The sequence below is a fragment of the Hippoglossus hippoglossus genome, chromosome 17, assembly GCF_009819705.1.
Source record: "Hippoglossus hippoglossus isolate fHipHip1 chromosome 17, fHipHip1.pri, whole genome shotgun sequence".
In the NCBI taxonomy this organism is placed as follows: Eukaryota; Metazoa; Chordata; class Actinopteri; order Pleuronectiformes; family Pleuronectidae; genus Hippoglossus; species Hippoglossus hippoglossus.
In genome coordinates, this window is record NC_047167.1 from 13,132,194 (window position 1) to 13,160,117 (window position 27,924).

Genomic DNA, 27,924 nt, shown 5'->3' on the forward strand with positions numbered 1-27,924 from the left:
TTATATAGTATATTATATATTTTTTCACTTTTATCTAGAAAGAATAATAATTCTGACCCAAATTATATGTGAATGTTTCTGGGCAACACTAATGCTAAGCAATTCATAATTAGATAGTTTTTACTGAGTATCAGTTGTGGGTTTAATTTCTCCCTTTATGCGCATTGACTTTGAGTTGGATGAGAACATTTACCACTCACTCACTCGTATCTGTATGATGAATACAAAGCGAATGGCAGCCGTTGGTTAGCTTGGCTTTGCACAAAGAGTGAAAATGTTTGAATGCTCTTCCTTAAATGTGTCAAATTCTGACAAACAAGTAAGCAGACATTGAGTCAACAGCGGTTACTGAGGTCAAGAAGAAACCGACAAAGTTCTTGATGTGAATTATTGAAAGAGAGTTAAGTGACTGAGTAACTTTTGTGAACTTAACCACTGCGGATCAGAACATTTCTCAGCTTGAGTAAAGCTGCTTTTTAACTGGGACTCTGTCAAAATAAAACCATGACACAAACACTCAGAGTTAGCAATATCATTTAATCTTTCCCCCTCAGCTTAGAATCACTGTTGTACATAAGTTACACTTGTTTTCTCAATTTCACAGGTTCATTTTTTTTCTCTTCAAACTTCCAGTTTGACCTCCCTCTTGTATCAAACAAAAAAAGCAGATTGTATTATACAAAAATGCAAACCAATTTTCACACAGTGAATTCTCTTACAAAGTCATAAAATGGCGTAATAATGGCTACATCCACATTGGAGGAAGATAATTCTAGACATTCCTTAATGGAGTATAATATACATATAAAAACTTCTTTTTTCTTGCTGAAATCTAACCTGTACCTTAATTTAAGAGATATTTTACAAGGGAGTAATCATATAAAAAAGCCATTTGCGAATTTTCCCCCAGAAAGTCAGGGAATAAAATGTGAGCCTCAAACAGCAGTAACAGAGTTCAATGGTCAAAGGTGGGAGTGGAGGGATTAACTGGTGGTGTAAATTTGGGCGAGTGGGAGCAGTTCCCCTCACAGACAAAAACACAGCAGGTTGAAATGAAACTTTTTTTTTTCTTCTACCTAATATATACGAAACCACCCCATAAGTCAAAGTACGTCAGTTCTGCTAAGCTAAAGGTGTCTCAGGCTCATTCAGACCTGCACTCACCCATCAGGTAGAGTCGACATTGTGATAGTTTTGGTTGACTTGCACTTTAAGAGCGAATGAGAAACATATTGAATTAACACCAATAAATGTTGCCAATTCATTGCTAACCCCCATTTCTCTCCTTTTACGAGTCATTATATTAAGTTTATGACAGCGGAATTAAGCTCGGCTGTCGATTTTGTGAGAATAGTTGTCAAGAAGGAAAAAAAAAAAACTATTGTGTAACTGTCGCTCAGACACTCCTGTATCTCCCACGCATTTGACTACACCTCTGGGCAGATGATGCATTCAAGACTGTAAGACTTGCAGGTAGGTAAATTCACTCAACTATTACAGGAAGAAAAAAGAAAGAAGAAAACTACAAACCCTGCTAGGTCGACAGCATTTCCTTAAAAAAATAATAACTTTAACATCTTTTTTTGCAAACCTTTAGAGATTTGCGATATTTGCATTGTTGGTGTTTTGTTATGGTTTACAAAAAGGGGGGCTGGGCCGGCTAGAGTCCATCTACGTGACTCTGAATAATGCCAATTCAGTGTAAATTTTGAGGTCATCTCATGCTCCTGAAGCAAAAAAGATAGGGGAGCATTACAAGAGGATTTAAGGCCAACCTTTCATTAGAGACTTCCTGAATATCCTTGAGGGGTTGGGAGGAGGGGGGTGTGGGAAAATAAACCCCAACACTTTTCTAATACCTCAACACTATCACCCAGTACAGCACACTTTGAAGGGTGGAAAAAAACGTAAGTCAGGGTACATTTTCTACAATACAATCTAGCACACACAAAACTTCTCCATAAATTTTCCAAAGTTACAGAATTTTTGTCTTCTTTGGAAGCATAGTCTATAAAGAACATCTTTGTTTGAACACAAACGATTAAGTGAAAACACATCAATGCGCACAGAAGTCCTTCGTCTGGGAAAGGATAAAGTCTGTGTTGGCAGCCAGTGGACAGAAAACAAATCAAACAAAACAAAAAAAAAACTTTTTGCTGATTCTAAGTAGAGATCATTTAATATAAATGCTGAGCGAGTAGAATAAGAGGTGGCACGTTAATAGTGCTTTAGTATATTAATGTACGTATACATACTCATATGTATAAGTGAGCTGTGTACCTAAACAATAAATGTAGCAAGAAAAACCAGAGGCTTGAAGTGTGGTTGGTAAACTAAAACAAAAACAGACAGCTGCTATCAATGCGCTACTGGAAGAGATGCTCCTCAAGCAAACCAGATGAGGACGACGGGCACAAAGTGATTTGTGTCTTTATTGAATTGATGACTGATCAGTAATCAGGAATTTGTCAGTTTCTCAGTACCCCTTGTCCGACCGCACCGGAGGCCCAACGTTAAAAATAGAACGACTTGACCCAGAGCATCTCCTCCATCCTTACAACCGTTCAAGCACAAGGGCTCTTTTGCTCTCATCAGAGCTGTAAAAATCAGTCATGCTCATTGTTTACAGAAGGCAGAGAGCTCTGTGTTGAGCATCAGCGGTAAACAATTTGCATGATGGGGAAAGAGGAATAATCTTCGGAGTGGTGGTGATGTTGACAGCAAGTTTTGAAGAGACAAACGTGTTTAAGTGAGCAGGATTATTGTGCTAACCAATAAAGATGCTTAAATATATTTAATAAAATACCAATAATTAAATGTTGGGTTCATTTTGTTTACCCCTCAGTAACCAACGACTATTATCTAGTATCCTCAGCTGTAAACATAATTCTATATGTACTGTGCAGCTAAAAACACTACAACAGTATTTTTTAACAGTATAATTGATCATTCAGGACAGAGAGGGATGTTCATCCAGCTGAGCTATTGGTGCCTTCACTAGTTAAAGCTTCACCCACCAAAATCATAACAACGCAAAGCATGAAAAAATATAACAAAACTCAACAAAAGACACAAGGGAAGGCAACTTCATAGAAGTTAGGAGAACAAATGACAAGATAATCCCAATGGGGAGGCCTTTTGTGTGGCAAGATGAGATGCTCTGAGGAGGGGAAAAAAAATCTTAATTTATTTACCCCTGACGTTATAAAGTCAAGATTACACTCATTCACCTGACTCCTGAAGCAGAAAGATGTACTCCACCCCTTCTCCTCAAAAAAAGACAAAAACTTATCTGAGCATGCTGTGAAATATTACATAACACAAACAGCCAAGACTGAATGCAGTCCGTCGGAGCAACAGGAGAAAGGTGTTGTAACTAACACATCAAGTCAGACTATAACCAAAAGAAGCACTGGTTGATTTCCCTCATAGAAAACTTGTGGAAAGCTTGTTATCAAAAAGGACTTGTTGCAATCTTTAAAACAGAATGCTTTGATTAAATATAGAATATACTGCCTTCAAGTATGAAACAGACGTATGATGTGTTCATAAAATGCACTAATAAAAAAAAATATCATACTTCTGCGGCCAAAGGTGAGAATTAGAAACACCTTGCATCTCCATTTTCCGGTGAATACTGGTTGAACGTCATACTGCTTTTCCCTCCTCAGAGCATCTGCATCAGAGCCACCACGTTTTTTTTTACGATTCTGGGGGTGAGCACCAGGTGACACACATCTGCTGTTTTTTACAAAACCGTCACACATCATGAGACTGTGAGAAGAGAAGTTCCTCATAGTTCATGTGATGCGATAGTGCTTGTTGATTTTTCTCCTCTGCGTCTAACCGTTTATTTACATGTATGCTGGGACAACTAAACAAAAATCTTAATGTGGGGAGGATCAATCAAATACTTGACAACATTGTTGTGTTGAAATAGGTCTGAAGTTACGATAATATTGTCAACATCACCACCATTTTCCCTTCCTGGTTTATCTATTGCGAGCCTTGTTAATCTAAAATCCCAGTACAAAAAAAAGAAAAAACAAACACACGAGAAATGTTATCATATGCCCTGGTTTCCAGGCAAGGAAAGTCATTAAAAAAAAGCTCATTCACAGAACAAAAAGAAAGAAAATTCATATCACGGCAGATACTGCTCATCTTCTAAATAGAATGGGTGTATGTGTGCCTGTGCATGCTTTTCAATCGAGCATTTTGAGTGTGTGCATGTGTGCGTGTGTGTATGTGTGTGTGTACATGTGTACTGCCTAAGAGCAGGAATGGACGACGCCATTCTTCTGCATCTCTGAACCTGTGGAACCTGGGTCCGAGCACAGGCTCAGACCCGACGTCTTGTTGGTCAGTGACAGCATGGACCCGCCTACTGCACTTTCTTGCAGACTGCTGGAGCCGTTCGACACCTCGCTGAGAGGGGGACAAAGGACCAGAGTGAAAAGTGGAAAGACGCTAGGCTAATTCACGGAATACACGTATATTCAGGAACCATAAACATATTTATTTTCAAGTGTGTGCACACTCACCCAAGAGCCAGGGAGATTTCTTCCAGAGTCTTGTGCTCTGGTTGTCCATTCTCTGTAGGTTTCATCTTGTACTGCTGAACATCATGTGCCACCTGGTTTTCCTGGTTTGGAAATACACAAAACATGCTTAGTTGCCATTATTGTAGCAAGTATATGCACTTCTTTGAAGTATCTACATGGTGATTTAAGAATTTATTTGTATAATGTATATTGTCTGAAGATTAAGATATAAGACATTACAGAACATCCATTTGACGGGTATCCATACAATTACTTCCCCTTAGAACAACTTCCCTCTGCATGCATGGTTGGACTGTACGGTTTCCCCTCTCCTTACCATAGCCATCTCTCGGGTCCTTTTGCCGATCTCTCTCTCCACCTGGTGGAGCTCCATGCTTAGCTGTTCACTGGAGATAGCTGATCCAGCTGCTCCCCCTGCTGGCCACTTGGCCTGTTGCTGCTGAGCTGCCGCTGCAGACTGGCTCTGGCAGGGCTGTACAGACTGACCTGCCAATGCACTGGCCTCCCTCTGCAGCAGTAAAGAGTTATTGGCAGCCTGTGATAGGGAAACGGGAAATTAAATGAATGAGTATGCAATCAGAAAACTTCTGGCAATAGAAGAAATACAGAACATATATATTTTAGTATTAAGTAATATAGTAATATATTGAGTCAATAAACACATTTGATATTGACTTAGCTGCATGACACTAACTGCATTTATTCTTGGCCACAATTATCATGTTAAATAATAGCATGTCTACAAATACATTCAATATCAAGTAATTTTCTCTGGAATTCAAAAGTCTTTTTTAAATGAATTTAAGTATATAAAAAAAAGGAAATTTATCCTATTTATCAGTCCCTTAACAAATTGGGATGCATGTTACAAAGTTATAAGATGTTACTTTTTAAGATGTTACATTGCAAGACTGCACAGAAATTGATTGAAATAGGTTAATTATAAAATGGCAACATCATAAAGGACAGAGTTCTGTATTTCGCACACCTTTGCAGGTTCTGTTAGTTAGAGAGCATACACACCTCCATGCTGTGCATCTGGGTCTGTTGGTTGATCTGCTGGTTGACCTGCTGCAGCTCGATTTTTAACTGCTCTCTGTCTGTGGCTGCCATAGGCATGCTGTGAGGGTGACATACAGGTAACTACAGTCATCTTAGACCATCCAAGACCACAAAACCACATAAATAATAAAATACTACTACTAAAAAGATGAGAAAAGAAAAAACTAATTTAGGCCTCACCGCTCACTGAAGTGTCCCTGAGAGGAGGAGCCAGTCTGGTGGGAGGGGTAAGAAGCTCCACCCCATCCTCCATGGCTTCCATACGAGTATTCTGCTGTTTGCGAGGGGGTAAAACTGGTTGTCAGAAAGGTTTTCAGGACAAACTAAGTTATTAGGTAACAGTTAAAGTTATTACAGAATTGGTTACTATTCAAAGATATCCAGTTTGATAAAAGTCCACCAGAAGTGGCTAAGCTAGTGGACGTTAGCATTTCCGACGGTCCCTGAATGTTCATAGTCGGCGGACAGCGGACATTTAGGCTTAAAACTTGGTGTAAATGACCTCGTTTTGAGTCGAATTTGAATGTCGAGGCTTCAGGACACTCATGATACCACACGAGCAGTATGGAGGCATTTTATGTTTTCTTTCTGTTGTCTTCTTTTTACGTCTGAAGATGGTTCACTAATTTCTTTAATTGTATTGGATTTGGCTGCAACACTGTTTACCAATGTCACGGAGGCATAAATACCCGACTTAGATAAATTACAGATATAATATACAGGTATTGCATTCCTTCTGATGCAGACAGATTGACTGTGTTTAATGGTCAGGGTTAACAGGTCGTTTTGCACATGCTTTCTTACCTGGCATGGTCATATGTTTAGAGTTCGGGTTCTGGGGAGTGGAGGCCATAGCCTGTACAGGGCCCACGGTCTGGTAGCCCGTCTTCGTGGTGCGGGAGATGGCACCAAAACGTGACACAGTGGGCTGAGGACCAAATGGGATGATGGGGTCATCGTCCTTGACTTCTGCACCCCTCCGAGGAGCCTCTAGCGATGGATCCCTCAGACCCTTAGCCTCCACGTTCTGATAGAAACAAGGAGACAAATTCATAAAGAGAGAAGAGGTTATGATATGGGGAAATCTGAGGAAGAGGCAGATCGAACAACAAGTTCCCTGTGGTTAAACGAACATTGTTTTGCAATAAAACAAAAAGTAATGCCGAACAAAAGCACTGACGTTGACTGATTTAAGTTGGTACAACAAAACAAGCTAAAACCGTATAACTATTATAACTATTACTACCTCAATCCTTAAGTCAGATACTATACATTATTGCCCCGCATTTCAACACTCACTCATTCTCAACAGGATGACTATGCACCCAAGAGTTGAACATTTTCCACATATGTCTACCTGGGAAATACTGATTTGGTTATGACGTTAGCCATCTGAACTCACCATTATCTCCATGGTACCAGAAACCATAACATCTTTGGGTTTGGCATCCTTTGTGCCAATGTAGGAGCCAATGGTTTCACAAGACCAGGGAGAGTACTGCCCTGCGTAGTCAGGCTCTCTGCATTTCCCAATGGTTTTGGAGTTCTCTTCACCATACTGCAGACAAAACATTCAGAGAGAAGGGGCTGTCAATAACATTTACATGCATTCACAGTTGACCAATTCATTTGACTATTCACTAAAATGTCACGTGCACTTAGTGTGTGTACGATATGAACCAGTGTTAAAGACATATGAAATTCACTGTGTACCAACCTCAGGAGGGTAGTCGCTGGGGAAGGGATGAGAAAGAGCGGGAGAAGCAGCAAACGGTGGAGGGGAGATGACCTTCCTTTCCTCCAGCTGGGATAACAACTCCTGTCGACGTCGGTGCAGATAGTCCAGGCTTGGCTGTTGACCACTATATGATGGTCCCTGAGAGAGAGAGAGAGAGAGAGAGAGAGAGAGAGAGAGAGAGAGAGAGAGAGAGAGAGAGAGAGAGAGAGAGAGAGAGAGAGAGAGAGAGAGAGAGGCCGTTATTGCTGCTGAACTGCTCACAGTTATCTTAGGTTTACAGTTAAACTATTTGCCTTCATTGCTTTGGATCATCATGCTACTTTCAGAACTCAAACTATCTCATCCTACTCACCCTGACATAAGCCCTCATGGGTGGAGCCTGGGCACCTGGTGGATAATAGCCATCTGGTGGGTATCTATCCCGGGCAGTGGGCTCCTGGTGGTAAAGTGAACCTGCCTGTCCAGCTGATGGCGGAGGAACATCGTGAGGGGCAGGACTCATCCTGATCAGGTTATCCCTCTGCGATGGGTAAGGCTGTGGGGGAGGTGGTGGACCAGGGTAGTGACCATGGCGACCACGATCATACTGTGGAGGGTGAGGGTAGGAGAAGTTTTGGCCAGAGTGAGGGGCCTGATAGGGGCGCTCTGGAGGGCCATAGCCAGGGTAGGGGTCCTGGTAAGGGGGTCCTGACTCACTAGGGGGAGGAGGGTTACGGATGTAATCCCGAGGAACATATTGTGGTGGTTGCTGGTAGGGGTACCCTGAGAGATAAACAGCAGAAGATAATTAACATCACTTTGACTTTTATAAATACTGTAAGAATAAAAATAAAAAAGAAATACAGCAAGTTTTCATTATTCCTACATACAGGAGCACAATATACATTATTTAGTTTACTTGACCCTTACCTGTGGGGTACTGCGGGGGGTCATACTGAGAAGCAGAGGGTGGTGGGCGGCTGTCATAGCACATCTCAGGGACCTGCTGCTGAGAGTATACTGGAGAACTTCTAGGTACCACAGGCATGTGCTTCACCCCAGAAAGGTGGTCTGCTGGCATCCTTGAATGGGACATGACATGAGGTGGCAGAGGCATACAAGGTTTGGGCCCAGGGTCCATGCTGTGGGAAGAATGAATTTAGGCTCATAACTAAAATATTACAAGGTGTGAAAAACATTTCAGGATGCGTTTAACCCTGCTTTGGTTAATACCTTATAGGTAATTCTATTTAATAACCTTAACCATTTAACTAGTTACAAGAAACACAGTGCCATCAGCAGGCAAATAGAATAAAAATCTGCAGGTGTGAAATGATATGCATATGAAAACATCCTTACATAACATTGTTATATAATACATTTACATAATTGTTCTTGATATGAGATAGCAATATGATAGGTGTGCTTTTTGAGTATCATTTAACATGAAGTGATTAAGAGTTATCATTTTTCATTCTTGCATGGGAATATATTCTTCTAGTTTTTTATCTATTATGAGCTAATAACAAACAATATTTTGGTATTGTTATCATATTCCTGTATGTGTAAGTATTTTATAGTATGCGTTAGTGTGTTCTTTCCAGCATGGAGTTATTTCCATAGGTCTGATAAATGTGAGCCTGAGTGCTTACAGATATTGAACAGTGGCCTGTTGTTCAGCTGCCAGTTAAATGAATGCAGGGAGATTATGGAACACTATACTCACATATCAGGTGGTGATCCAGGCGCACTGGGAATCCCGCCATCCATCTTGATGGGTTTACGCAACAGTTCATATGGGACTGCGTCAGTGCTGCGAGCGATGAGCTGTGGCAAAGAGGGTGCAACGCTGCCATTGGGGAGGGGGGAAGGCTTCCGGGTCACTGCTACATCAAGAGGGAGGCCATCATCTGGCATGAGCCCTCCTGGGCCCGGGAGGCGTGTGGCCAGACGCTTGTTCATCTTACGATACCTGATAAGTGTAAGAGACAGTAGAGTTTATTAGAGATGCTGTTGCGTTTTCGGATGCAGGACAAAGGGGACAATGGTTTAAACTATACTGTTCAACAGAATTTTAAATGTAAATAAAGCTTTATGTTGATATTTGTCACACTCACTTCTCCAGTTCTTCCTGAGAGTGAGCAAAGGTGCAGCTGGCTCCACGGGGACAGCCTCCTTTCTGCTTCATGTCACGACACATGTATGTCTTGTACTTGCTGTGCTGAGGAGGCTAAAAACAGACGGTATCAATGAAATAGAGAACACCAAGTGTTTTTGAAATATCACAATTTATTTCACAGCTATTCTCATGTTCAAGTGGAAAAACTGACCTGTTGAGGATCAGCTCCTTTCTTGCTGTGGTTCTGGATGAAGTCCACCAGGCCATGCACCACTGTCTTCACTGCTACCAACCCCTTGTCGAGCTGCTCCCATGTAGGAGGGGGGGCATCTGTGGAAAGAAATGATGATATAAGGACGTATATAGCTATGAATATTTCAAACTACGCTACTTAAATAGATAAACCTAAATAAACTGATGTCAATGGATACCAACCACTGCCCTTGACCTCATTACCAGATACTACCTGGTGTTTGGTGTTTTAATTTGAACTCAATTGCACATGGCAGCAAAAAGTTGCATTAAATTAAACATTTTATCAATTTAAACCAAGAATCCTGAAGTCAGCTTGTTTCTTACCAGGACTGGGGTCGATGTTGGCCAGTAGTTCCAGGTGGGGTCGCAGCCTGTTGAGGTTGGCTGGGTCACCAGTCCTCTGCAGCGCAATCGTCAGCTCCTGGACACTTTGAGCAAAAGATCCAGGTGTCTGCAGCTGCGCCAGATGAAGAGCGATGGAGAGTAAGTGCTTTAGTAGGATAAGGGCTGTGAGAATTCATATATATTATGTAGAAAACTCCCTTTCTATATAGAATTGTTGATCACATAATCAATTTTTTTAATCAAAAGTGTGTATATGAAAGCAAACATGCTATAAAAACAAACACATTTACCTATCTTACTCACCTTATCTATAATAGATTGCATGTGTGACTTGTGAGACTGATCTCCATATAACAGAGAGGACCACTGGTCAGGTGCAATCCGCAGCCCTCCCTCCATGGCAATCTGAACAATCTGAGAGTCGTGCTCGCGCCGCAGAGCCTCATAAGTACGGAACTCTTCTTTAAGCTGCATCAGGGATGAATCTTCATCGCGTTTGGTCACCTAGGTAACCATAGGCAAAGACGTTAGTTTTTACTTAATTTGTTTATGTTTTGTACAAGTTTTTCTTGATTGAGCTGTAGTCTTAGTTCTGAAATAAAAAGTCCATGTTAGTTTTAGTTATATTAAGCAAACCTTACTGTTTTTCATCAAAGCAATTGATATTGTACTTGTAGTCAATACCAGGAAAATATTTTTTTGTCAAACTTAAGCAAACTGAAACTTTTAATCAGTAAATAACTAAGAATCAAAACAGACTTAATTCAATCTTCTGCATTATGTGCTATGCATTGTAATTACCAGTATAGACCAAATTTAGCCATCAGTGACGTACTCAAATCGTCCTGACAAGTGTTTGTCTTAAGTAAAACAATCAAATGTACCTGATTGGACTGGAGACTTTCAGTGAGACTAAATCTCCATCTGTTGTAAAAATGTCCCACTATTGTGAGACGCTGCTACATCATGTTACAATACAGCCTTCGGCAGTTGGCTTCATATGGCTTTCAATAGTAAAGAGTTATTTAATATCTTAATGTTAAGTTATCTCCAATCAGTGGTGCACCTTAAGGCGACTCTTCAGGTTTGTGGTTTTCTTCCTTGTCATTGTGTAGCTGCAGAATACTTCACAGTACACACTTCTCAGTTTCTCCTGGTGGCATGTTCTACACTCTGTCTAGTACCGTTTTAAGTATGCTGGTGTGCAGAATCTCCCGAACAATGATTCAGGCACGCAGGAGGAATAATGGGCAGTGTTGCCATTCAATGACCTCATAGTTTAAAAGATTGCTATAATCTTGTCTCCTCTTAATTGTCAAAGAAAATGACATTTTGAGAAATCCAAACTACATTTTAGTCTGATCTTATTTCATCAACAATTCTGCATGTTTAAATACAGACAACCAAATTAACACTATTTTAGATGCATTATGCTGCTGAATTAATGATATTTAAAAGTAGTTATCTAGACAGTTAGGGTCACTTTAATATTGGACCGAGAGTGTCCATTGTGAAGAAGCAATGCATGACCTACACAATTTCTCATGAAAATTACAGAGATTGCTTCAGGTTCTCCGCAGCAGACATACCTTGAAGCAGGAGGCCCTGTAGAGGAGTTGCACCACATGCCCTATACTAGTTTTAGAGGCCTGTGGGAAGCGTGGTTCAAGCCTCTGGACTACAAAGAGAACTAACACCTTCCTGGACAGAGCAGAACCATCCTCTAAAGCAAGAAGAACCAACTTCAGAGCTTCCTCTTGCATTGCTGGGGGGAAGAAAAACACAAACAGAAAAATCATGAGTTACTGTTGCCTGTCAAAAAGAGCCAGAGGCCAGTGTTCACTGACTTCATGTGGAATACTTCTGGGCTCAATTCACTGGACAGGTTATGGAAAACCTTTTACCTGGGCCAAGAAACTGACATCCCCGTGCACGGACAGCGGCCCACAGGTTGGAGGAGAGCTGCTGTGGATTCTGGTGCTGCAAGATGAGTTCGGTGACAGTTCGCTCACCAAGAGAGCGGGCAGCTCTCATGGCTCTGACACGGCCCTCCTCTTCCACCAGTTGGCAGTGGACCAGAGTTACCAGTTTCCTCTGCATGGGTCGACTCAGGATGCTCTGGGCCGTGCTGCTCAGACCCACACCTGGTGAGAGATTAGATAGGACCACAGGTAAAACCAAGGAAATAAATACAGAAACAATCCTCCTTCACATTATGATGTCATAAATTACATGAACAGCAGAATAATATATTATACTATATATATATATATAGTATACTATTTTTTATACCTCTGACTAATGACAAAGCCAATCAAGTGATATCTTCTTTGTTTTTAAGAAGTGTCACGTTAAAACTTGTTTACAAGAAGAGTACACTTAAAGATGTGTGACATCATATTAACAACTTCGTCCGTGTAAATTTTCAATTGGCTCAATACAATGTTTTCAAAAATGATGGTCAGAGTGGAAATCACTGTTAAGTTTTTTCGTAACTTCAGTTTCCTTTTTTCCAGCATGTAATTAACATACAGAAAAAACTAACTTGCATGTCATTTTTGAAAAAGGAACAAGGCCATGTTCATTAACAGTCTCCTGGCAACAGTGTTCTCACGTCTGAAACCAATTGAACACCAAGGCTACTGGGCACTTGCTGACTTACCATGTTGAAAACAACCTCCAGAGTTGGATCATAACACGAAGGAAGAAGACACTATGTTGGTAACCGGCATGTAATTGTATTTGTGTAGTTATACCTCTGGTGTTGCTGAGGGGTTTGAGATAAAGGGCCAGCTCCTCCACACACTGCCTGGCCTCCTCATAATGCTGCGAGTCCTCTGGACTGGTAATCAAGGCAACTGGTTGAGCCTTAGGAACCTGCAGCAGAACACAGCAGGGGGAAACCATTAGGACAACCATGGGCAAAAGCTAAAACATTTATGTTAGCTTTATCCGCTTCTGTCATTTACACATGCCTAAGATACTATTTCTTAACACTTGACCATTATATTATTATGTAATTACTCTGTGATTTTTCTGTAATGACACAATACTACAGTAAAATATTTATTTTCCCTGGACCATATATACATTACACTCAGAGCCAGAAAATCTGATTGACATTATAAGAACCATTATATTATACTGAAAGCTAATGTTCCATTCTCTGAATATTGTCCATGCTTGTACAAATGCACCTATCCTGGTTAACAATGCAAAAAAAAAGCACAGATGAAGGAATTTCACATCATATTATTTCACACTTAGTAGTAGGAAGTCATTTTTTTATGCTTTGCAATTTCCAATTCAATTAACCAGCAGGCATCCAATGAAACTATGAAAACAAGTACCACATTTTAGATCATTTAACTTAATACCTTAATACAGAGATGAAACTGTAGCTCTGAGGTCTGCCGTATGATAATTGAGGTTATTTTCATGAATGACAACAGACTTTAAACGGTGATAGAGTCATTACAAGTCCTATTTTCATCAGAGCATAACTTGATTGGACATTGTAAGCTACTAACATGTATTAGCAAAAATAAACAAGACACGACTATATCTGACACACTACACTAAGTGTATCCATTATTATGTGGTGAATGCCGGGAAACTTGGTCAACGACACACCAGTAGCTGAGCCTCACCTCGTTGGTCACACACTGACTTAAAAACCATATAGCTTTACTAACTACAAGCAGGAAATCAACAGATTTTAAGTCATTGCTCAATAGTGCAAGTTACAGAAGGAATTTACAAGCTATGTGCACATCATGTTAAAAGCCATTGTGCAACACTCAAATATAATCCATACACAGCTACTACTGAGACCATCATATCGTCAAGATAGGGATGGTATCTTAAATGTATTCCATTACACAAACACGCCCATGAGTTATTATCCTTAATGATGAGTTTGCATCAACAAAGTCTCTGCGGAGATGTTTTCAACCGAGATCTGTCATAAACACGTGTACTAATACACAGAAGCACATGACTTACCTGGCCTCCAACCAGTTGCAACAGGGCTGTGTTGACAGGCAGCTGCTCGATGTCTGTGCTGATGGCTGTCTGGTCAAAGGGACAGGCCTTACGGTGCAACTTGTTCAGGCACATCTTGCAGACAGTGTGTCCACAACCCAAGCTGATGGGCCGACGAACAGTCTCCTCAAATGTCTGTGTGCAGATCGGGCACAGCAGGAACTCCGTCCATTGTGGTGCTTGCACTGGCATGGTTGTATGTTGATGGGGCAAGTGAGTGTGTAAATATAAGTAAGCTTTTACACAGAGGAAAAAAATATAATAATAATAATATATATGTATATATATATATGGAAGATTCCACTGGAATCAAGATTTTTTCTTCCGAACTCAATCGTTCTTAAATGTCCTCACACATTGTGGTTTTTGGATCACATTGCGTGATGAATACTGTGGAGAAAAAAAAGAAGAGAGCATTAATTAAAATTGTGCAATCAACATTCACCAGTTTTAAACAGATTGGCAAGCGAGTCAAAATGCAGCTTTAGAACCAGTTTCCCAGCAGTAAACTGGCTTTGTCTATGGGGCAATGGGATGGCACCGAGGTTTCTCGTGGAACTGCTGATACTTAACTACATAAAAAAAAAAACACTCATAATCCAAAGTTTATTTGGCTTTGAATATTCGGTCAGTCGCAACACAAAGTAAATTAAAAAAGAGAAACCGGAGGTGACACGACACATGTTTCTAAAAATGCACGGATGAAACAAGCGACGGAGAAGAATCAAAACAACTGATGTGTGGCCTACTCGCAAGAGCTGGGATCCACTATGACTATGGACAAAGGGTCCTGAAGAGGCTAACAACCAGGTCCCTCAGCGCTAACGTGATAAGAAGCTATCGTTTGCTACTAGCGTTGGTTTAACATTAAGCCATCACGAAACTATAAATACTTCACCTATTTGAGCCAACTGGTTTGCTAACGTAACAGTAGCCGTAATATCGTCTGATTGAACAAGCATCAACGATTTAGCAGATGTGAGCTTGGCTAGCATGTAGTTGATAACGTTAGCTTACTTTTAGCGAGCTAGGCTATGGGTGGCTAGTTCGCTAGGCTGGCTAGCGAGCAAACGTCGTCTGATTAATACAATACTATTGTTTGGTGGTGACTTATTCATTAGTCTTAATGCAGCTGAGGTTGTGAATTCACGACACCGCTTAGAACAGTAGCTCCAGTTCCGTGTGTTGGTCGAGGAAACCCTAGCCTGACGTGAAACACTGACACTGGAAAGCGGAGCCGCTTGACTCGCTACGGGGAGATTATGTAACGCTAGTACCCGAAACTACCGAGCAACACAGCTGTCAGGAAAACGTGTGTATTTCCCCCGGGTACATTCATTTCCGCGCTGTGCTAATTAAACACTGGTAGAAATGTGGTGTTTTGGTCCCTTTGTGAGAAGCAGCGGACACAAATACACCTCGGGACTGAGCACAGAAAGCTAACAGGCTAGCGGAGATCCCGTACTCCTCCCTGTAGCAGCGGTTAGCTTGTTAGCTAGCCGACTGCCGTGCTAGCATCAACTAACCATAGCTATGCGTCATTAACGTGAGTAAAAGCCAACACGCGGCCTCTAATGTTTAGTTTCCTCCGGTAAAATCACATCCACACTGGCGATGCTACTCACTCATTCCAAAGGACTTGGAAGATTTTCATCCTTTTTCACAAAACCGCTGCGATATTTTCTTGCCATGTCGACTGTGCAGCTTGGCTGCTGCCGAGGTTTGGGGAGGGTGTCAACTCGACAACAGAGTCGCTAGCCGGTTACAGCTAGCTGGGCAAAGTGCGTGTGCGCGCGCGAGTCTGTGTGTGTGAGTGAGTGTGTGTAGACGTCGCCCTCTGCTGTCGCTGAAGGGAAGCACAGCTACAACAGGAAACTGAGCAGCAACATCTGCCAGAGTCTGATCACATCTGGAGATTGTGACAACTGGCAGGCAGAGTATGGTCCCAGTTAGGCTGACTGTCCACGAGTGCGCGTCAATGTGCGTGCGTGCATGTGTTTGTGTGTGAGCGATAGAGGGAGGGATCAGCTTTATTGACAAATAAGAATCAGTAGATTTGTTTTTGCGTTGCAAAATTAGGCATATATATATATGTGTGTGTGTGTGTGTGTGTGTGTGTGTGTGTGTGTTTGTATATATTTTCTAAAGCACATCAAAGTCCATTTGATCTTTATACCACAGAGAGTGAGATTTTGCCGGAATAACAAGAAACTGGGACAACTCATTCAGGCCGAAGACCCATTAGGACCTTTTAGATTTATTTTATCTCTTTTTTCATTGGCTCATTACTGTGCGCAGGGAGTGTGTGCGTGTGTTTGTTTGTGTGCGCGCGCGCGCGTGCTCTGTACTTACGCAACAGGGAGCTTCACTCGGCAGCGGGTTCGCGAGGCAAGGACGAAATTAAAGCAGGCATTTTTTTGTATTCCATTTTTGTCTAATCCCACTGATTTCTGAAGGGATTAGCGGACCAATCATGATTGAGAGAGCGCGGGTTCGCCCGACACTGCCTGTGTGGGAGCTGTGCACAGACACTGAGTGACAGAGACACAACGCTGCGATCTGCAGAAACATTGTGAATTCCTGTTTGGGTTTATGTTCAGATCCGGAGGGGAAAGTTGCTCCTTCTTCTTCTCGCCTGCTCCGGTCATCGACCTGAGGATGCGCGCTGCGATGTCTGCGCATCTGGATCATGTTTTTGTGGATGATAACTTCAATTTGTGCAGATGCACTAGAATTTATGTCAACTTTCCCGCCATGGTCGGCACTGGAATTGTGTGTTAAAAGACAACATCTTCACTAAATACCCTGTCCAGGTGGGTTGTGCTATCCATGCACTGTGTGTTTGCCTGTGTTTGTCTGTTAAACAGAATCTTCAGTATAATGTGCCATGAAGATTAATTTGATTATAATGTTGATGTTGTGCATTAAAAATGCATATTTCAATTTCTTAAGGTTAAATAAAAAAAAAAATTCTGTACACATTCCTTGAATTTATGACTGGTTTACATATAAGGCTTTGCTTCATTGTATATTGTTTATTTTGCAAAATAACACACTTATATTGTATTGTTTATTCGAGTAGGGGCTCAGTTGCAGGCAGCAGTTGCTTATTCTCATTCTAAAGGATTATCCTGTGCACTGCAAAGTAATCAGTGGATAAGGCAACGTGACTCACCACATTACATATCTCTTCACTCTGCAGATCAGATAAAAAGTAACCGGTAACAGAGATGTAGAACAGATACACGCGTTGCATATATATATATATACATGTGAAAAAGTAAATGTGTTTTACATCCATAGGATTTGTCTGGATTTTTCTTTGCATGACCAGCCAATGGAGGAAGAGAGGGTGGAGGATAATGTCCAAGCAAAATCCAGTTCCCCTTTACCCACCAGTCTACCCATTAACTGGGCGCTCATCACCGGCCCTGTCCCTGAGCCTGTTTTCCCTGCAATTTCTTTGAGCTCCCAGCTACCTCCTCCTCAGAGTTCAGCTGTGCACGCACTACAGACCAAGGTGAAGTCAACCACACAGAGAAGGACAAGAGGGAGAGACAGAGAGAGGGAAAGAGATAGGCTGGACACAGATATGCTGGTCAGCAGTCCTGCAGGGCAGACTTCATCTGAAATCTTCCTGGGACAGAGGCCCAGAGGAAAGGGTCCGATATCTCTGCCTGCTCTCTCCTGGCGATCAGGGGCTGCGAAGAACTTGAGCAGTAGTGATGAAGAGGAGGAGGTTGAGGTGCAAGTCAGTTTTGAGATCCACAGCCCTCCAGCTGAGGCAAAAGAGGAGCAGGTGTTCCAGGGGGTAGAGGAAACTGAAGAGGAGCAGTCAGAAAGAAATGAAGGCCAGGTCAGTTTTCTGGCAGGCCGGTCTTGTGGGCTCGTGGCAGGTACCAGTTTGGAGAGTCTTTTGTCCGATAATTCAAGCAGTAGTAAGGATGACCCATCCCCTACTCCTCCACCACTACCTGTGCTCTCCTCAAGTTCTGCCACCGTCCCTGCTTCTACATCATCTTCCTCTTCTTCCTCCACATCTTCCACATCCACCAGACACTGGGCACCGCCCAAGGGCTTCTGGAGAGTTGCACGCCCAGAAACATTGCTTCTAAATGGCGTTGGCCCTCATAACATACCCTCCACGTTACCTCTAAAGGACTATACTCAGACAGAAGCACGAGCAGAGCCTCAGTGGAAGTGTAAACCAGCTGAGACTGGCGACAGGAGCAGTGCGGGAGGTGAGCTGGATGACAGCGATGCATCCTCAGAATTCAAGCACTCTGACAGCGTGGAGCGCTTCCTGGACAGGTGTGAGCAGAAGGAGGCAGATGCTGCAGACCCTGCCAAAGGACTGTGCAGTTCAGACAGCTTGGAGAGCATGTCTTCACAATGTGGGGGGCTCTCGTCCGACAAGAAGCTGAAGGTGAAGCAGAGGGCTTACGCAAGGTTGAGGGAGAGACAACAAAACTACAGGGAGGAGAGAGAGCAGAGCGGAGTGGACAGTGGCAGCTGCTTTGAAGACACAACATACAATCTGGATAGTAAAGGTACGTCTCTTGAACGAAATAGTAGGCCTATACATCTATCAAATAACATTATTTGACATTACATATTGAATGTAATGTCAGAGAGGAAAACTTTGAGAGGTTAGAGAGATCAGCTTGAAACCAAGTTATAGACACGAGCTGGATCCATCTTCAATTGGTTTTACTTTTAGTTTACATATAGAACAAATCTAAGGTAGAAAGTTACTGTAAAATCTGTGATCATAATAATGATAATACCACCATTTTCAAAACAAAGAACAAAGTTGCATTGAATCTGGATTAATAAGCAATGAAATACTACAGTAATACAATTTAATAAATAAAAAAAGTAAAGGCAATAACAATGATATTAACAGCCAGCCTTTCTGTGTGGAGTTTGCATGATCTCCCCGTGTCTGTGTGAGTTTTTTTCTGGGTGCTTCCTCTCACATGCAGCTTTCGTGTGTGAGACTCTAAAGTGACCGTAGACCATGAATGTGAGCATGTTCGGTTGTTTGTCTCTGTATGTGTCGGTCCTGGGATGGACTGACAACCTGTCCAGGCCGTACCCCGCCTCTCGCCCAAAGTCAGCTGTGATTGGCTCCACCCCCCCTCGACCCTCAGAGGATAAGCTGTATACAAAATGAATTGAATATAAAAGAAAATACACGTTGGTAATAAAAAGGTTCCAGAGCGAAAGAGCCTTAACTGTTAAACCTATCTATGAAATATGGTTTCAGTTGTGTCCATGTGGACAAATAACTAAGAAAACAACCATTAACACCTTGAATACACTATTTTACTTAGGACAGCAATCCCCTAATACAGGATAAATGAAGACTTGTGCATATTAAAACAAGGGTCCCACACATATCGTAGTTGTTTAATTTCATTATTTTGCAACTTGTACAATGTAGGTGGATGAAAAATTTGTGAAAAGTTTCAAAGCTTTTAAAGGTTGTGTGTTCGCATTTTGAGTGGACAGAGAAATCAGTGTTGGAATATTGTTTTGGCAAAACAACTTTGTAAAGCTTTTAAAAATGTGAGTATAATTTCGCCCTCATTGGTTAGAATGTTTCCCACCTGTTGTGGCCTGAGTGCCACATTCAAGCCTTGGTTTTTCTACCTGTTTTTTCTGTTGTATGGAGATGCAGTATGTAACCTGGCTGACATGGCCAGCGTGGAACAGATGTCAGATGTGCAGATGTGCATGAGCATGTTGCTATTATTAGCAGTCGGAGCAGTGGGGGAAGTGACCTGTATCTCTGTTTGTGTGCTCGTGGATCGTCTTTTTATTCATTGGGCAGCAGATTAGATGTTTTCCCATGCTTTGTATCTGTTATATTGTATACACACAAACATAATTTCCGAGGTCCTGGTTAAGGTTAGGGGTAAGATGTGAATTGTGATTAGGGGTAGGTTAGGGTTAGGCATGAATTAGTTATGGTTAAGATTAGTGATGAGGATTTGGTTTGGCGATCCTCAATGAGAGGAAGTGAAGTCCTAACTAGAATGGCGCTCAGTAGAGAACCTCCACCAAGGCCCGACAGTCCCCTTATCAAACAACATTTAAATTCACTAGATTGTTTGGATCTGCTACAGATTGCACACACTCGTAAATATCAGTCTCGTACATCCATTTATTATTCTCTGAGAAATCAACAAAAATGTTGAAACAGGCCCTCTCTCACAATGTTAAAGAGAGTGAAGAGAAATCCTTGATATGCCCCCTTATCTGGAGCCACACCAAAATTGAATGGGTTCTTTCCTGACCCATGCCACATGCTTCAATCAGGTTTTGTGGTAATTCAACCGGTAGTTTTTGCATAATCCTGCTGACTAACAGACAAACAAACAAACAAACAAAGGCAGACAAAAACATAATCTCCTCGACGGAGGTAATAACGATAACTGTGTAATCTGTGTGGGTGTTTGTGTGTATGTATGTGTCAAAACCATGACAGTGAATTTTCCCTCCTCTCTCTAAATCTGACATCTCTCCCTCAGTGGTTGCATAACATCTGTTTTTGTGACTGACATTAAGGGTCATTCAGAGATAAGCTATGAGAATGTCAATGAAACTAATGGTATTAAAGTGTATGCAAATCGTTATAATCATATAAACATCCAATTGTTTTAATTATCGCTGAAGACTCTTTTAGCTGAACTCTTTCCACTTAAGACTCCAAATAAGACCAGAGCTGAACATTAATAAAGAACAGAATACACCATAACTATTGTAAACATATATGAGGAAGACAATGACTGGAGCAACTCCGTGCTCCATGTGCATAGAATCTTGGAGCACGTTTTTAAAAGCATTTACAGCTGGACATTGTTGAAACACTAAATTTAACATCAGCGCTGTCACAATCACACCATCTGGCGTTTTAATTCCAACTCACTGCATCAGCACATCTGCTAAGGTTTGTACTTTTCCTCCTTTTGTTTTAATGACAGTCGCAAGTGCCCATGGGATTTTGGACAGCTCAGACTCAGCCATCCTTGCTCAGGAACTTGAACCCTATTTGAGGTGAGCAATGCGATGCTTCTTCATGCACTTGGCAGCATTGACACACAACTCATATACACGATTTATATCCACTCTCACAGCTCCACTTTGGGAAATGAAGAGTGTATTTTCTTTTTAACCTAGATTGAAGCCAAACAACCTGCCTTATGTGCAGGTTGCAAGAGATTTTTTTTTTGCTTTCAAGAATAGATGTGGGCATGGAATGCTAAAAATAATAAACTGATATAAATATAGAATAATATATATTAAGCTTCTCCAATATAATTGACAAATTAAGCTCTCATTTGCAAGATATTTGCAAAGAGTTGCACTTATTGAAAGGGATAAAAATGAATAAATAATACTAAAATACACAGATAAATTGATTGAAGACGCAAACCAATAAAAACCCTTTTTTCAAAGGTTCAACATAAAGTCTCACTTCCTATATTATTTAACTGATTCACCCCATTGTTCCCATTGTTATTAAAAAGTACTTTTTATGATAATCATCATTATAAACTACATAATTTAACAGCTGCTTTAGATACTAAAACAAGCTGCTAATTACACGTTGTTCTGTTTGTCGGTGTCGGGGTAAAACACTGACAGGACAAAGTGTAATCTATTGAAACACAGTGTTCTCCTCTTGACACACAGGAGAGAATGAATCACACTCAGTCCATTACAAGGATAATCCACATGGCTGGTGTATCATGCTATCTTTATCACTAGGCCAGGGGATAAAGACAAGTACAGACGATGAAGCACAATACAGAGCAGCTTAGCTGCTGGGTAGAAGGATAGATGGATGCATGACGTTTCTGCTGCTCACCGCCAGTGCCACTCCCCCCAGTATATCTATCTGATATTACATAAGGCAGCTTAGAACAGCTGGATTCACTCTGCGTTAAGTCAATCTGTGGGAAATATGATGCCGCTGGATATGTAGTACACAATAAGCTTTGCACATTTGAAGACTCCTTCAGTTTCATTCAGAAAGATAATAATATAACCTTGTCTCATCATGCATTCAACGCTATCCCTCCCAACGCTCTTTTTCTTGTTCTTGTTATTTATTTCCATAATAAAGCATCACTCTCTCTCTGTTTCTTGATCGTCAGGTCACTTCTTGTCATCAGTGACGAGCTTCCCCTGAGCCCAAGACATGAGCAAGCCAAGCGCCTCCTGGAGCGGGCACGAATCAAGGCCCGCTCCACTCACATTAAAGGAGATCGGCCCAGCAGACGCTCTCATTCCGATCAGAGATCCACTGTGTAAGTCGTCTACAGATGCCTGTGTGGGGAATTACTTCGGCCTTTTCACAAGTTAGATATTAAGTTAGATGAGTGTGAAGGCAGTTGTCTATATGAGTGTAAAACGTTCCTTATGCTGATCAGGTATTAGATTTAATGCAAATTGCTTTGATGCTTTGACTCTTACGATGTTTCCTTTAGTCCCCTTAGCTTCCAACCCTATGACTTCCTTTGCATCTCAACATTCCTCCTCCCTGCTTTGTCGATCCTTCCTTTTTATGCGGCAAAGCTAATGTTGTATAACTGAAAATAAGCCCTGGAACCTGACTGTGCTTTGTAACCGTTCTGACAAGGTTCGGGTTTATTCTGTTTATGTAATAGTGTATACATTATGCAGTTATGTTCCTGAAATTCTCTTTTTCTCCGACAGGAAGTATTCACTTCATTTACAATTTGGAGCATTTGCACTGGCCCCTACAGTTGTGACATAACAAAAACTGTCGTGTCAGAGACATACCTGTCGCATACATTTTTCAATTTAGCAAATCAATTATTTATTTGATCACCTGCTGCTATGAAATTATATTTTTTAATTATATATCTATGTATATTCTAATGTATTATTTTTATTTCATGTTCGCTTCTGGTTTATTTTTGCCCCATTTTCATCAGTTACTTGTGCTCAAGTTGAATCAAACTCTTTTGATTTTCTCTTATACGCCCTGCTCTGTTATTTCTTGCAGGAAGAAGCAGCAAATCGAATCTCCCAGCCCAACGCCGGAGCAGAAAGCTGTTCAAGCTAAAGATGTTACAGCTCAAACTGTGTCCGGCCCCCTCCTTGTCCCCACTCCAAAAGACACTTCCCCTGGTGAACAAGGAGGTCGATCTAGACGGTACGGTTGCTCCCCCACACGGGTACGCTTTGAGGATGAATCAGAGAAAGAGGCCGAGTCTCGGTATTTGGATAGAGTCCGACAGCGTGGGAGGACCGGGGTCCCTAAGTCGAAGAGTAAAGAAAGCAATACAGATTCTAGCAGTAGTGGTTCGGAGAAGAGCAAAAGCCACAGAAGTGTCTCCATGCCGCCCTCACAGACGCGAGAAGGTGTAAATATCAGCAGTGAAACCACAACAGTGATTAAAGAGATAATAGTGCTGGTGAAGAAATGTGAGGCCTGTGGATCTGTGGTCCGGGAACCTCAGCCAGTCTTATCACCATCAGACCCACAGAACACTGAGCCACAGCAGCTTGGCAACCCAGAGGACCCTCGGGGAAAACCAGTTCCTCGCTGGGTGCCTCCAAACAAGCCAGAGGCAAGTACTCGTCCTAAAGCTCCTCTAACTGTCACTTTTGCTGGAGCATTCGTGCTGGGGGAAAATAAGGAGAGTAGCACGGGGTGGAAGTCATCAGGATTTGGGAAACTTAGGAGAAGGAGCAGGAAAGGAGAAAGTCGGCTGGAGTCTGGCAATGGCCCTTACGGTCCATCATGGGCTCAACGGCGTAACTCAAATCCCAGGAACAGGGTCAACTTGAGCAGGGCTGTTTCATTTGCCCCTGGCAGCCCCATCACTCTTGAGCCGTGTTTGCTGGGGGCATCCGGTGGGCCCAGGGAATCGCCAGCCCCATCGTTACCTATAAAGTCAGCCCTGAAGTCAAGCTCGAGGAATCGCTCTGCTGCTAGTCAATCTACAGTCCAGTTCCATATAACAAATCAGGGAGGAGAGGGCGGGTCGCAGCATTCAACCCTCCCGGACTCTCCAGACGCGAGAAGGGAGTCCCCAGTGTCTTTAACACAAGGGGCGCCTGCATCGAGCAGCTCAGTGCCCTGTATCAGACCCTCCACTCTGAGATACTCCCCAGCCCGATTCAACACAGACATGCCTGCTGCTGAACTCTGGGATGCCACTCCAGATGGAACAGGTGAGTGGTAACTGTGGTTGAAAAGAGTTTAGGACCTGTATGTCTGTTGTTTGATGGAAAGAATCATGGATTGATAATATATTCAATTTTAATTACCATTCTGCAAAGGCAGTAGTGGGATACTTTGCTTAATATATAGTATACTATAGTAATTCAACAGTATACAAATATTCTGTTCCTGCATTTATGTTTTTTGCATTGCTAAAATACCATAGCAACAGTAAAAGTGGAGGTAGAACTTTGCCTTTTGCAAAAATCCGACTATCAAATAAGACACAATACAAGGTGACAGAGCAGAACACAACAGAATGATTATTTCACATCAACTGAGTACATCCTGTATTTCTACCAACAGGTTTAGGTGGAGACACTGGTTCTGGTCCTGATTGTCGACCAGCTCTGCGAGGCCAGGCCATGTCTCGGGCCGAGGACCTGAGAGCTGAGCTGCTGAGAGCGGAACACCTGAAAGCCGAGGCCATATGGGAGGAAAACTCTGACGGGTCCAGGTAAGCCAAGATAACAACGCTCCTGTCATAGCTAAAACCATAAATCCCTTGCCCCCACCCGCGCTGTTCCCAAAATGACTTGAGCGTGCCAGTGTTAGCGGTTAGGAGATTAAAACCCTGACCCACAGTCCCTAGGATGATACTGTTGAACACGTAATGTGAATATCAGGCCAACCCTGCCCTCTTCTGGATATTTTAAAAACTAGCAGAATGATAAAACCTTTATCACAATAATCTCTGTAGTTGGTTCTGTAATTGTGTCTAAACCATCTATTGTTGCTTTACAGAAAACTAGATGGGCGGCCAAAGCTCTTCCTGCGTCGCTTCTTCTCCTCCATTGGTCTGAACAGTGTTGGTAGACTTGTTAAAGGACGACGCTCCAACAGCATGGAACAGCTCAGTATTCCCACCATCCCCCGGGCCAGCTCCACTTCCCCAAGCCCCACACGCCGACCGCAGCCTACCATCCGCATACAGAGGACACCTTCGCTGCAGACCCTGCACACAGTGAGCAAGACTTCATTTTTCATGCCGTGTTGTTAATTTTGGACCTTTCTATTCTCTTGCAAATTAAAAAATCCCAATGCAAATAATGCTGTCATGCTTCCTTCCATTTTCTGTGGTAGCCATGCTTGTTGTCGTCTTGGCAGCTGCACGTTTGTACGCCAAACAAATATAAACATCTTTCTGCTCCAGCCAATCACAGCCTCTATTAGCACCATGTGTGTTTGTGGCACCAGATGCTGTTTAGTTAGTTTTATAGAGATGTTAGAGCCAAAAAGTTAAAGTTCCAAAAGTTGATGCGGTGCATTTTGCCAATATGAAAAACACAATATGTTACAGTTCCTTTTTTTGGCCACTAGGTGCTGCCACTGGCCCAACTGCGCAAAGCTTCCTCAGTGCAGAGTTTGGAGAGGAGAACAGAGCGTTCAACAATACTGGGAGAGGTGCATATACCATACGGCCTGGCACCCAGGTAGGTGTGATCAAGGAATAAAGAGGAGAGAAAGATAAACAGGAAGTCAAAATATGTGGAGTTATACCACATTACATTGTGTTACTTCATTATAAAGACAATTGGGGAATTTCTGCTTCTACAGCCCTGATAGCTCACAGCTCGAGCTTCACAGAGCCCTGAGTGTTGAGGACGTACTTCCCTCCAGAATAGTGCGTCCAGTGGGCCGGGTCACCCAGGCTTTCCCTGATGGGACCCTGCTCCTCGAGCTCGTCAGACCCCCAAATGGTCCTTTTGGGTTTGTCATCTCCAGAGGCAAAGGTCGACCAGACACAGGTAATGTTTTAAAACAGTTTCCTGTGATTTGGAGTTGTTTTACCCCCAACAATTTTGCAATTGTTGTGGGAAATATATCACAATATATGTTATGTAGGCCAACCCTAAAGGTAGAATTGTTGCTTCTTGTTATTCTATCAATTTACCTTGGCTAAAAACTAGCTATGAGTATAGATAAAGGTATCACAACACAGGGTCAATTTAGCAGAAATTCTAATAATTAAGTCCTTCATCATGGTAATAGCCTACACACACACACACACACACACACACACACACACACACAGACAAGATAATCCTTTATTAGTCCCACTATGGGGAAATTTACAGTGTTACAACAGTAAAGAGGGAATAGTTGATTACACATTCAGTAAGGGTAATAAATAAGTAAAAAAAAAATACAATACAAAGGAATTGTAAAAAAAATTGAAATATGAACAATGTAAACCAAATATATAACTATGTCACATTATTACACATACATGAAATTGAAATTGGATAGTAACTGATTATTGCACAATTGAATATTATTCATACAGATTGTATTGCTGCATGGGTCACTAAACACAAAGCCATCCTCTGTCTCCTGTGTCTGTCTACACCTGCTTTCCTCAACTTTCTAAATTCTATTTTCTTCCTCTTACCCTTCTCTTGTCTCCCTCTTCAGGTGTTTATGTAGAGAAAGTGGGTGACGGTGGAGGCGAAGGCACCTACGTGGGCCTCCTCGGCATCGGCGATGAAATTCTGCAGGTGAATGGAGAGGCCGTGGCTGGACTCACTCTGGACCAGGTGACGCGGCTCATGACCAGGGAAAGCACCGCATCTCTCCGGATCATGCCAGCACGACGCAACCAGCGCTGACTGGGAAGACAGACGCTGGCACAGAGCAATTTCTCCTGGGGCCTCGGTTTATAATTCAACAGTGCAAACACTGCTGATGGACTCTAGGTAGATGTAATGTGTATCTCAGTGCAATTTCACACAGGGTCAGAGGTTGATTACCTATTAGTGCAAACCCATGTTAAACAGTATGACGCTGGACTTGCATTACCATGGCAAATCAATAAAATAACCAAATGCAAAACCAGACAAAGCCTGTTGTAGCAAGGACTACCCAAATGATTTCAGATTATTTACTGTGAGTCTATTCCAAAATAGAAATACTGATTCAGACACAGCACAACTTGTGTCTGTGCATAGGTTTGGTTTTTATGGTCAGATAGGAATATATTTTAACTACACTTTTCCTTTCTTGTGAGTTATTTTGCTCTTTCTAACATAACATGACATTTTACAACCACATTCTGTCATGTGTTTAAAGTTTTTCTTTGTTCCTGTTAAGTTTGTTGTTCATATGATTGCCATGTGTCAGGATGTCCCACAAATTATATCTTGGCCAGAACCTCAAAATAAAGAGCTATATCATACATTGGTGCCCTGCGATGCAGCTGCATCATAAGATATGTCTAAAAATAAGTAGCTTGTAAGTAAACCTTGTTAGATTATAGATCATATTTCCCATGGGGCCCTGCATGGTCACCTCATTTTATTTGTGCTGTCACGGATTGCTGTATGAAATTGATATTGGTTCTCTTCTAAATAAAAAAAAGTTTTATTTTTGTCAAATGGAGGGTTTATTCTTGTGCAAGACATTTTCATGATTAATCATGTCACAGAAATAATCACATAGCCACAAATCGTCACACATTGTCATGGACACATGTAAATTATTCGAACTTGGAAAATGATTTCCAATTGCGCAAGATGTTTTTCTTTAATTATCCATTCCACCTGGAGGCCAATTA

The 27,924-nt window shown here is 41.9% G+C and overlaps 2 protein-coding genes across 7 annotated transcripts; one reads left to right on the forward strand and one right to left on the reverse strand.

The window, feature by feature from the left end:
• Nucleotides 1-517: 517 nt before the first annotated feature.
• rc3h1b (ring finger and CCCH-type domains 1b) lies at nucleotides 518-15,876 on the reverse strand. 4 transcript variants are annotated; one of them, XM_034613051.1, is made up of 20 exons: nucleotides 14,069-14,299; nucleotides 12,820-12,940; nucleotides 11,968-12,207; nucleotides 11,653-11,828; nucleotides 10,367-10,567; nucleotides 10,043-10,175; nucleotides 9,675-9,793; nucleotides 9,462-9,574; nucleotides 9,071-9,316; nucleotides 8,275-8,486; nucleotides 7,718-8,127; nucleotides 7,345-7,503; nucleotides 7,030-7,185; nucleotides 6,432-6,654; nucleotides 5,808-5,901; nucleotides 5,589-5,685; nucleotides 4,882-5,100; nucleotides 4,545-4,645; nucleotides 4,399-4,428; nucleotides 518-4,368 (listed from the first exon to the last, which is right to left on the reverse strand). In XM_034613051.1, the coding sequence occupies exons 1-20, from the start codon at nucleotides 14,297-14,299 to the stop codon at nucleotides 4,272-4,274; spliced, it is 3,378 nt and encodes a 1,125-aa protein (XP_034468942.1). In that variant the 3' UTR covers nucleotides 518-4,271. The 4 variants fall into 4 exon arrangements, with proteins under 4 accessions (XP_034468942.1, XP_034468939.1, XP_034468938.1 ...); XM_034613047.1 differs by adding an exon at nucleotides 15,733-15,876 and having other exon boundaries at nucleotides 4,272-4,428; nucleotides 14,069-14,497; XM_034613048.1 differs by having other exon boundaries at nucleotides 518-4,428.
• A 48-nt stretch (nucleotides 15,877-15,924) lies between these two features.
• Nucleotides 15,925-27,553, forward strand: si:ch211-13f8.1 (flocculation protein FLO11). Of its 3 annotated transcripts, XM_034613045.1 has the most exons (11): nucleotides 15,925-16,044; nucleotides 16,708-16,920; nucleotides 17,411-18,657; nucleotides 21,097-21,169; nucleotides 22,273-22,425; nucleotides 23,148-24,322; nucleotides 24,678-24,828; nucleotides 25,116-25,335; nucleotides 25,692-25,804; nucleotides 25,929-26,119; nucleotides 26,787-27,553. In XM_034613045.1, the coding sequence occupies exons 3-11, from the start codon at nucleotides 17,445-17,447 to the stop codon at nucleotides 26,978-26,980; spliced, it is 3,483 nt and encodes a 1,160-aa protein (XP_034468936.1). In that variant the 5' UTR covers nucleotides 15,925-16,044; nucleotides 16,708-16,920; nucleotides 17,411-17,444; the 3' UTR covers nucleotides 26,981-27,553. The 3 variants fall into 3 exon arrangements, with proteins under 3 accessions (XP_034468936.1, XP_034468935.1, XP_034468937.1); XM_034613044.1 differs by having other exon boundaries at nucleotides 15,925-16,920; XM_034613046.1 differs by having other exon boundaries at nucleotides 15,925-16,920; nucleotides 24,684-24,828.
• The last annotated feature ends 371 nt before the right edge of the window (nucleotides 27,554-27,924 follow it).